The 11377-nt window shown below is 37.5% G+C and overlaps 1 protein-coding gene across 1 annotated transcript; it reads right to left on the bottom strand.

Annotated features, from left to right (window-relative positions):
• Positions 1–3941: 3941 nt before the first annotated feature.
• On the bottom strand, positions 3942–8281 carry LOC146320514 (putative defense protein 3). Its single transcript, XM_084729121.1, has 5 exons — positions 8255–8281; positions 5898–6075; positions 5290–5294; positions 4297–4410; positions 3942–4055 (listed from the first exon to the last, which is right to left on the bottom strand). Exons 1-5 carry the CDS (start codon positions 8279–8281, stop codon positions 3942–3944), a joined length of 438 nt encoding a protein of 145 aa, XP_084585247.1.
• Between the last annotated feature and the right edge of the window lie 3096 nt (positions 8282–11377).

Raw genomic sequence — 11377 nt, 5'->3', positions numbered from 1 at the left:
TCTACACGTTTGTGTGTCCCTGTGTGTGTGCAAATGCCTGCATGCATTGCCTGTGTACTGATGTATATGTATGTGTTCACTAAACTGCATGGCACAAATAGGCAGATATTTTCAAAGATTACTCCTGCAGAGCTCTTCCGGCCTTGATAACCTAATCACCGTTGTTATATTTATGTTAACTTGTCAGCACAGGATGGAAATCTACAACATGGCGTCTATTACTACATTTATTTTGTATGTATCTGTAATTTCTGATCCCACTGTTGCAATCTGAGATTAAACTGCCAAAAGTTTATATGAACCAATCTACTTTAATTAAAACTCCAGAAATTTTCTTATGAGAGACGTAGGCTTTTAATTACACAAATTAGGTCAAATCTGATGTTGATTTGCTTTACACTGACTGTGACTACCGGCCCACTTGTCATGTTAATACAGTCTGTGCAACAAGCTCGACTCAGAGAGGGATTAGAGAAAGATGAAAGAGGCAAGTCATCCTCCCCACCCAGCTCTGCTACACTGCAACATGACAGCTCTCAACTCTCTGCTGTGAGCAGGTGCTGGTGTAAAAACGTTTCAAATTAAAATTGAAAGATGAAATTCATATGAATTAGCATTCAAATTGTGATTCATTGAATAATGCAGAATTATGGATTATGAATTATGATGAATTAGATTCAAATGCTGCATGGTATTGTATCACACTAGGCAATGTAGCAGACAGCATGTCGATTGTAATCTCTTTGCATTCTTGCACAAGTCAAATTTGCAAAGCACATTCATAAAAAAGAGAGTTTGGGGTGTTTTACATAAACTAATTAATATATACAGTACATACTGGATGTCATATAAATGTTACATAGAGAGTATATTTAGGGGGGATTCATTAATTGAGTAGAAATATTTACTTTAATTACTCAACACATGACTTTTAACTGAAGTTTTATTTAATCAAAATATAATTTAAAGAAAGGCAGTATTTAGTATGTAAGTCAGTAATATCAGTGGGGCTGAGGGTCTTGTCCATGTGAATGTGTATAGTGACGTGCAGTGGACAAAGAAAATAAACACCAGGAAAAACTTAAACCAAACAACAAAGAGACTGATTGAATCCACCAGCTTATGTAGCTGAGGAGCAGCATCCACAGGGGATAATTAGTGATGCACTTTCTGTTTCCCCCTTGAAAGAGAAAGACAGCACCAAACAAGAAGTGATGAGGACTGTCACAATTAATATACAGTATATTTCAGGAACATCTCTGGTATTCTCATAAATAATTAAAAAGAAGAAAGAGAAAAGAGGAAAAGGCTTTATTTTATTCTGCAGTGGTCAGCGGCCAGCTAACTGTAGCTTCCCTCTTTTTCACTCCACACCATCTGAATAAATGACCTTGTCTTGATGGAAAAACACATCAGTGGTGTGGAATTCATGGAGCACGGCCTGGACATCGGAGGTCAGTATTCCACATGTCAATGAGTCAATTACTATCGAACCAGCTGGTAGCACTGGTGCTTAAGTCCTGGGTTTGAATCTCTCGTTGAAAGATATAGCTGGCTTTTCACCCACAGTGGAAAGAGACTAATTATTATTGAGTGGTGTTGACCATGTGACCAGCGCTACATCCTCAGGCACACGGGTCCTTTGGAGATCAATACCTCACTACATACCGGCAAAGAATTTTGAGGTACTGTACAGAGCTCCATTAACATAATAAAAATAAGCCCCAGAAGGATGATTGTCAGGTGTCTTCTTTAGCAGTCATGTGTTTTTTTACTCAAGTAAGTGCAGTATTTCACAGGAGCACTATTTTTTTTAGCTCTAAAACATGATCACATGCTCCTTGGCCCATGCCTGAACTTCCCATCAGATCTGTTTTAGAGACATCCAGTATACAAACAAATAAACAAACAGACTAAAACAACCTTCAGAAGCAGTATCAAGTAAGTGATAACTTCATGTAACATATTGTAAATACATGCAAATGTTATAATGATAATATTTAAGTGTGTAAACTGTCTAAGGTTCATAGGTTTACCTCCTGCAGAGCAAATCAACTAGTTTGACTTGGTTTGATTGTGTTGCATAAACCTCCATTTTATGTGTTAAAAGATCATCATTGCACAGATTTTTTCTGACAAGACTAAGACTTTTGGTGAGTTTAATGTTGTTTCTGTAGAGTGAATGAAGTGCGTTCTATGATGAGTTAAACAGGCAATTAAGCTTGTTCTTTATGAGAGAGAAAAGTTAAGAAAACTTCAGGATGTAGAAAATCTGGTTGTATTTTTTGTTTAATAAGGAAAATGAATGTAAGAACATTTGTTTTCTTGACATTTTGTGAATCTGTCCTGTTTATTTTTTAGAATAAAAAAGCACTTGTCTTTTAATACCACTTTGTACCTTTTGAGTGAATGTTTGTTAAAGGCAAAATGTGTGCCAAAATGCCATTTTAAATTAAATATTGTCGTGCTGCAGAGATGCTCTGGTTTACACATTGTATATTACAGACTTCAGAAAACATATTTGTTTGGTACTGATTCCTGCAAAAAAAAAAAATACCATGAGAAAATGAAAATAATGATGTAAAAATTATTATTCCCTCTACTATCACAAATCATATCACAATTACAATGGCAGTCAAAATAACTGCAAGAGTCATTAAGGCCAGGCTGACTATGGTCTCAAAGACTGTATCATCTTTATTACGTCTGTGCCCAAGAGTCTGGCATTAGCTTCTCTACTTAAACTAAAATGCTGCTGTACCGCACGTTTTTGTGCTGTATATGGATGATGGGTGATTTCTTTCTATAATGATGTGCAGTTAGTTTGTTACACTAAACTGAATTTAAATAAAAACTCTTTTTTTCATTCTCACAGTTAGCCCTGCTTTAGTAAAAGTAGACATCTCTGTATACCTTCTCTGCTGGTTTCAGGCACAGATAAGGTGCAGCAACATGCGGAGCAGGGAAATGGGAGTCGGGCAGGAAGTGATGGATATGGTATAGAGCGCTGCTCACATGTAATGCATGTCTTAAGCCTCTTTAGTGTCAACCATGGCTTTCTGTTCACTAACATACTGAGAATTTGGGTTATAGATCAAGCCATGCGGAAAAAATAGGTCATAACGTACTCTTCGATAAGTGGAATGATTTCCAGTCAATACCAAACCACCACAGTGGGACTCCGCCTGTCTCTGTTTATGTCAGTCTATCTCTTCTCTCTTTGCCTCCCTGTTTGAAATTAAAGGAGCGCAATTAATTTGATGTGTTTTTATTATGAGAAGTGATGGATTAACTCGATCTTCAGAGATACATACACTCCACATGATACAGATACAATATGTGAGGAGAGTCAAAGCTTGAAAACAATCCATTAACCATAAACAACATGAAGGGCAAACAACAAGAATCAATTTATCTTTCAAGGATTCTGTGTGTGAATTATATGTAGGGCTGCAATTATTAATTATTATCATAATACTGTAGTTAAGAATTAAAAGCCAGAATGACTAACCCTGTATTTTTACACGTTACTCTTAAAAACTTTTAATGGACTTTTGATGGCAGCTCAGGTCTGTAAAGATGCCCCAGTTCTTTGCCAACGTCTGTGTGTTTTGTTACGTATTAAAGGCAGAACACCTACCATAAAAGCTATGGACAAGACTGCATGATGCATTATCAATTTAGGCACATTTATAATTTATGTCTATGGTGGCTGAAGGGATATAAGTCCAGTGTTAGGAGGGACAGAGCTTATTATATCTAGAGTATGATATAAAATATGGGGAACATAGTAATATGCAACATTTTTAGGCTCCATGTGTAGAAAAAATCTGAAGACTTTTGTTTTCTATGACAGAATGTCAGATTTGGTTTTAAGCACATCTGTGTTTTTGTGATTGTAAAAAAAAAAAGAAAGAAAACACATAAAAAAGTATTTTGCTTTACATGATGTAGAGCGGGCCTGGAGAGCCGAGTGACATCCAGCTGTATACAGTAGTGTTACCCTTCAAGTTGGTGTTGGAATGAGAAACAGTACTTTGTGGATTCCCTGTGCACTGTGAATACAAAACATCCACACTCAACAAAAAACATTCATGATTTCATCTGTAAAGCTTAATCTTAGTTGCACATTCAAACAATATCTTAAGAAGGTGAGAAACGTGACATTAGGGAAATAATATTTCTGTAATCTGTAATAGTCTGTTTGAAAGTTTAGACCCTCAACATGCACATCACATCTCTTCTTAGCACTTCAACAGTTGTTAGTAACTCAATTGTAAAATCCTCGAGACTCACTTGAGGAAACTCGGCGTGTAGAGGAGGGCGCTCCCAGGTCCCCAGAGCATTCGTGCTGCCGTCTGTCCGAGCTTCCAGGAGTGCACCTCTGTATGCTGGTCTAGTGATGATCTCCTAAGAGAAACACAACAAAACACTGCGTACTGAACTCATTTGACACTGTAAAACAGACCTGGGCAAAATTCAGCCCACTGAAAGGTTCAGTGTGACCCGCAGGGCTGTCATGAGCACTTGGAAATATTGTAATTAAAATATAACAAAAACAGCCAATATTATTTTGCTTGCAGTTAAATCATAATGGGGGTTTTTATTCTGAAAGGGGTCACAGCCCTGTGTTCATTATATGTTTTATATAACTGTAACTGTATTTAGTCAGTGTGGTATATACATGTTGTTTACATTGTTCTTCCTCTATTGTTGCTGCTACTGTTGCAACATGTATCCAGCATGCATGGCATAACATAAAACTTAACATAAAAGTTTTGTACTTTGCTAACAAAATCACATGCTAATTCAGAAAGAGTGACCAACAATAGAAGTGCATTACTGTGTTAGCCAGCTATCAGCTCATAAACATCTGCCTATGTGCTGGTGTTCCCGTTATAGACACTTCTGACTATTCCAATGTTAGAAATTCAGCCATTAATATGATCTTGTGTCTGGCAAACAGGAGCCTGATCAACTGTCCATATTGCACCCCATTAAAGTATAATCACCTGAAAATAAGAATCATTGTATTTTTGTCACCTTAAAATGAGCCGTTTATATCTATAGAGGTCATGGGTCCTCTTCCACAGAGGTTGCCATGATAAACCACCATGTTTCTATAGTAGCCCAGAATGGACAAACCAACACTGACTTTAGATAGGACCATCCGCATTTTGGTCGAGTTTTACAGCCACTGTAGGTTCTCCTACATGCTTTGGACGGGAGGGAGAGGAGAAGTTTTGCAATTTGCAAGCACACTGCTAGATGCCACTAAACCCTACACACTTGTCCTTTAAAGTAAATGACAGATGAATAAGATTTATGTATTGATAATTAGACACATTTATACAGTCCAAGTTGAACAAAATTTTTGTCACTTTGCCTCAGTTTCAATGTAAAAACATTGTTCTCACATCAGCTTTAATACTAATACAAAGGCTTAAGAAAACAGTAAGCCTTTGGGTTTTTTGAAGATTTAGCTATTTGAAAATTATGTGGTTATTCTGTGACATTTGCATATGTCACAGAAGTCCCTCATGAACACAGAGTAAAGAGGATCCAGTGGCGTCTGTGTTCATCCAACAGGAAAATAAGATCATTAAACTACAGAATATTGTCAATATCATTATTTCTCCAACCAGGTAAGGTTTAACAAAGTTCAAATGAAAGAGGACAAGGTTCTCCTACTATCCGCACTCGTCAGCTGTAAAAATAATCATAAATTTGGCACCTATAATCCTCCCTTATCCTTAGGTGTGAAAAAATGATTTTCATTCTCATCGTAAATGTCCTTGCTTATGAATTAATCCTTCAGCACCTCTACTCTATATAGTGACAGCTTTAGGTCCAAGGGTTTTTATTGTAATCTCTCAGAGTAATCATGGATGGCTCACCTGTAATGGGCTTCCCTGGCTGACGCGTCCCGCTGTTGGTGAGGAGAATGTAGGGCACTGGTGCAGGCTGAGGCCGAACCCCACTGTGGTGAGGCCTCATATCCTCACAGGCACCAGTAGGAGCACCGCTGGGACAGCCACCAACATAACAACAGCAGGCAACAACAGCTCCATCAGGCTGAATGAAAAGCTACAACACTAAAGCAAGATTATCCAAGTAGTGATAAGAATGAAATACACAGTTGTTGTGAAAAAAATATTGTTGCTGAGTCACACAACCAAAAAAAAATGTACATTTTCTCCAGTAATCAGTTTTCCAGCCCTGAATGCTTTTCATGTAATTGCTCTCACGACTCCTTCAAAAGAATATTTAAGTGATATTTATACATTTCAGGACAGAACAAAGGTCATTTTCCTCAAGCAGAAGCAAAATATTTTAGTTTGTGTTTAAAATCATTTTTGTTTGAAAACACCTTCTATTAAAATTGCATACACTTCAGCACTACAGTAATTATAATAATTAATATTCAACAAGGAAACAATGGGAAACAACTGGGAATCAGAGACTGTTTCCCATTGTTTGTAACCCTCGCCCACACAGAGAAACCTGTGTTGTTACCTTAACCAGCACTGGAGAAAAAACACAATCAAATTATATACAAAGTTTATCGAAGTATTTGGGTATTTCCGTATGCTTTGACTGCCTCATTAATGTTATCAAATTAACCTCAGGGTTGTCTCAAGTCAAAATTTTGGTTAGGACTCTGATCCAACCTGGAAATAAGTCTCAGGTCAGCAGCAGGACCTGGCACACCACAAAATAAGACATTTGTGCATGAAAGAAGCACCACAGCAGGCAGCAGGTAGAAATACAGTAGCAGCAACAGAACACCTTCCAGCATGCAGTGAGTGTGAGAATTAATGCATTTAAATGTCCTAATCAGTGCAGTGAAGTCTGATTTATATCACTGCAGGTGCACCACACATGTCCAGGAAGTGAGCACAACAAAACTGGATGATTTGCAACCAGGCAGTGCAGTGCATTCATTCATTCATACACTGTAGGAGAAGCTACGGTGTTAATCACTACTGACAAGGAGAAGAGGATTACTGGCCCATTTTAACCAATTCCACGTTTTCTGTTCAGTATCAGCGAACACTACCAGCACTACATACAGCCAGGAGGCAGCACTCTGTGACCTGAGAAGATCTCATGAGGTAATTTGTGTGCTTCAGCATTTGACACAGAAATGTAAATCACCATGTGACTGTGGGCTAGATTTAAGATGACACGAGTCCATCTGCTCTGCCAAGTCCTGTTCATTCATATCCAAGCATGAATAATGGCACACAAAATCTTATTTCAGTGCCTCTCAGAGTCTATGATTTAGAACTCATCAGAAAAGGTTTTTGGAGTAAAAAAAAGAAAAAAAACCCTTTTTCTAAGTTCATGAACATTTGTAATCTTTGTGCTTAAAGGATTAGTGTCTCATTTGCAAGAGTATTTCTGAGTAGGCCATAACAAGAGTTGATTGTGTCTCCGTGAGTTCTTGTTTAATCTTGTGTTTCTTAAAAAAAGGGATTGGTTGAGTAACAAAACAAAAAGAATAAAGACATAAAAAAGAACTGAACTTCTCTTTGAGGACATTTAAACATCAATGCTTTGAAAATAATGACGCATTTAGAGTTAATATAGCAGAGCAGACATTAAAAGAAAGTCTGTCCCTCAGTGCAACATTTCACACTTCCTCCCTGGTGTCTGTGGAATAAATGTATTATTTATTTTACATGTAAAAGAACAACTGGTGTGAACTTGACACTAAGAGGAAGAAGCCGACTGTGCTTTTAATCTAATCAGAGCCAGGCACCATGAAATGACACGTCCTCTCCAGCTTTCACTTGCATAAGTTTACATTTATCTGGACGGACTGTGCTCTTTCATCATTTATCAACGAATATATGATTTAAAAAAAAAAACACTTCTTAAGAAGCATTATGCTTCATACGTCAGACTGGCTGTTATAACAGAGTCTAACGGAATCTATTATTTTTTCTTTCTTTCTTTTTCTTTCTTTCTTTTTATTGAGTCGTCATGTTTTGTTCCAGCTGATTACTGAATCATTGATGGGGCACTTGCTAACTAATTCATTTCCCGTTCCCTGTAACAGAGTGTTCTGTCTTCCATATTAATCCTTATCTTGTAGCCAAAGAACTTTAAGGTGATATTCTGTAAAATTGCTGCCTTGTTTTGTTAGTGCAACTTGGGAAAGTCTCTTGAAAGTGAAAAACAAAGCAAGAAATCAATGAATTTGAAATTAAATTATGAAGGAAGATGCTCTTGAATTATCTGTCCATACCAGCTTCTGTCTTTTAGACAGATACATTTTCTCAAATTCTACAATGTAAGGTAGGCTAAGTCAGTGAAAGGATTAAACTAACCCAAATCCCTCTTTGGCAGGACTAAATATTGTCCTCCACTCCTCCTCTGAACACAGTGTGTTCTGTCTGGGTTGTGAACATGGGGAACACAAGTCCAGCAGAACATCGCCTTGTTTGGTAACACAGTTCCCAAAAAGCATGTGTGGACAAAGATTAAAAAAGACATAGAAATGTGCATAAAAATAAAGGTCAAATGACTTTTCCTATTATTTCCATCCCACTCCTCGAGTTAGAGCCTGAGGCTCTCTCAGTCGTCCAAATAACTCAGTACAGAGAAATGAGAGCCGGTACAGGGGAAAGTCTGTGTCCATACTGGTTTAAAGGGATAGCTCAGATTTTTTGGAGTGGGGTTGTATGAGGCACTTATCCATAGTCATATGGAGGAGTACCAGTAGCAAAATGGATTTTAGCCACCTAAAAAAGCCCCCCCTAAAAGAAATCAGTATCAGCTTATGTGTACACTATGTTTAGATTATTTTCATTGCTTTACCTTGCCATCAGACAGCCTTTTCTTGCATGAGAAGGATGTTACATATATAAGTCAAATGTCGCTCTCTCCAAACCAACCAGACTCCATTAGCAAAATCAGTAATCAGTTTTACCTCACAGTACATGGGAGTTGCTGGTCTACCTCGATCTGTAGTTTGTGTTACTGTGTGACTTCAGTGTTTTAAAAGGTTGGTTCAAATTCACCAAAGTCAAACAATATTGGATTAAAAGTAATAGATCGAGGCAGCGGTAGAGCAGCAGTTCCTGTGTTCTGCAAGGTTTTTGCAAAAGAAGTATGGTTGAGTGAGAGATAGAAATATTTGGCTGATATATCAGCAGTTTTATGCCAGAAAAGGTTGTCTGGCAGCAAGGTGAAGCGGTGAAAATGTGGATGAAATATGTTTTACTGCTGAACCTGTCTACAGTACTTAGCTTCCAGGCTGGTACTCCTCGCTGCTTCTCCAAACTCGGGGCCTGTCGACCACCATCTGATGTTGGTATTACACTGACTATCAATAAGTACCTCATACACCGTGACTTCAAATAAGCCGAACTATCCCTTTAGCGTGTCAAATGAATGCAGTATGTGTTTCCTGGCTCTGTTACACTCAGCTACAGTCTCTCAGAACAACTTATCACTTCTTTCACAGCAACAGAATGCAATGAATCTGGAATCTATCACAGCGCTAATGTTAATCCTTGCATCGTGTATTTTGCTTTTCACTAGTGTATTAACATTTGTTTTTAATCAGGCTGTTACCAATAATGAGGCTCACGTTACCGCTGCTTTTCGATTTATTGTGTGTTTGCTCCAAAATCTCCTGCGGTTAACGGAGTCGGTGTGTTTACTTAAAGGACTAGTGTTGTGGTTGAATCACAGAGACTGAAAACCTGGACATAAATCATCTACTTGTCTGCACACATTAGATGTAATTGAAAAATGTTTTCCATTGATTCAAGTGAGTCAACCCTTTACGTGTAAATGTGCCATTAGCTCAGCTGTAACTAGAGCAGGATGAGGTTATGGCGTCCCTGGAGTTTGTAATATGATTTGTTATGGTATTCAAATCAATATTAATGTTCTGAGTGAGAAAATGGATTAGGGTTAGGGTACAGGTTAGGTAACTGTTCTGATAACAGCATTAATAAAAGCGGAACATACAGTATGATTAGATAAAACCAAATTTTAAGCCATTAGTTACCACACTGTATCATTAGCACAAGTGAATTGAATTTGGCAGGTTTAGAGCTGTGATAAAATATGGATGACCTCAATATAACTAAATGGTTTCATCTAAATGAAACAGCTTGATTTTGTGGTTGATCGGTCACCGGTGCTCTCAGTTCATTAGAGTGTGAACGCTCTGGAGTTTGATGTTTAAATAGTTTCAGGCACAGACATATATTGTCCTGTGGATGCCATGCTGGTAATATAATAAAGTCGTGAGGGTTCACAAGAGGAGAGAGATGCGTATGTGTTTGTGTGTTTATATACACTCGCGTTCTTGCGTGCGTCTAGGTAATGTGTGACAGGACTGAACAACGGCAACAGATCAACTGAATAAAAGTCAATATAAAATTCCACTGAGCAACACTCAATCCTCAATTAAATGTGTCATCTGATCTCTGGTAATGTGGAAATGAGGTGATACCAGGTAACGATACTCAAGCTGCATAAAGGAGAAACATGATGTTAGCTTTCACATCATATAAGCACAACATACATTACAGCCTCAACTAAAGTTGGAAGTTGTTTCTTCAATGTCTGTAATTCTTTGACCTGCTCATTTGGCATCCGGCATTTTGTTTTTTTTATGCATGGATTGTGTAGGCAAACAAAATTATCTTTGGTATATTTTTATCCACCTAGGGCTCAGTAACATAGCATTATGTCGTCATGGTTTTCTCCTGGAAGTTGACTGGATGCTGTTGGTTGGTTCAAATGGAGTTTGATCTGTGGAATTAAGAGTCGGCTTGCTGGGAATAATGTTAATATTAGTTGGTTCGGGAAATGAAGGAAAATGAATTGATTCCTTGCACACTTTTTAAATAACACTTTTTAATCTTTGAAGTAGGGGGAAGTATATGGTTTTTCAAAGTCAAAAGACTCAAAGCTGCGTGTCTTCTTTGATTGTCAAGTAGAGTGCACGATTTCTAAAAATCATTCAAAAACACAGATATGTGATTTTTGAATATGCAGAAAGTTTTGAGCATGAGCTGAAATCTTGCTGGAAAAACATATGAGTTATATCCAGGAGTTCATGAATATTTCAAATGAATTAACTCGTCATTGATGTGAAAAGGTGCCATACACCCATTTAAAGAGGTTACTTTGTCAAAACAAAAAAATATAAAAGAGGATCAAAGAGTAAATCATGCCTATGTGTGTGATGACTCAGCAGGGACAACATGAAATGAGAAAAGTTGATATATATGATAAAATGTTTGAAAGTAATACAAATGCCTGAAAGCCTACTTTATATTGCATTATGTTTTGAATTGTTTTATGGTGCCTGAATTTTGTCTTTTCATTTAAAGACGTTTCTACCATA

This window comes from Lutjanus erythropterus, chromosome 10, assembly GCF_056507025.1.
Source record: "Lutjanus erythropterus isolate fLutEry1 chromosome 10, fLutEry1.hap2, whole genome shotgun sequence".
In the NCBI taxonomy this organism is placed as follows: domain Eukaryota; kingdom Metazoa; phylum Chordata; class Actinopteri; order Lutjaniformes; family Lutjanidae; genus Lutjanus; species Lutjanus erythropterus.
Note: the sequence above shows the minus strand (reverse complement) of the source record. Positions and strands in the feature narration are given on the sequence as shown.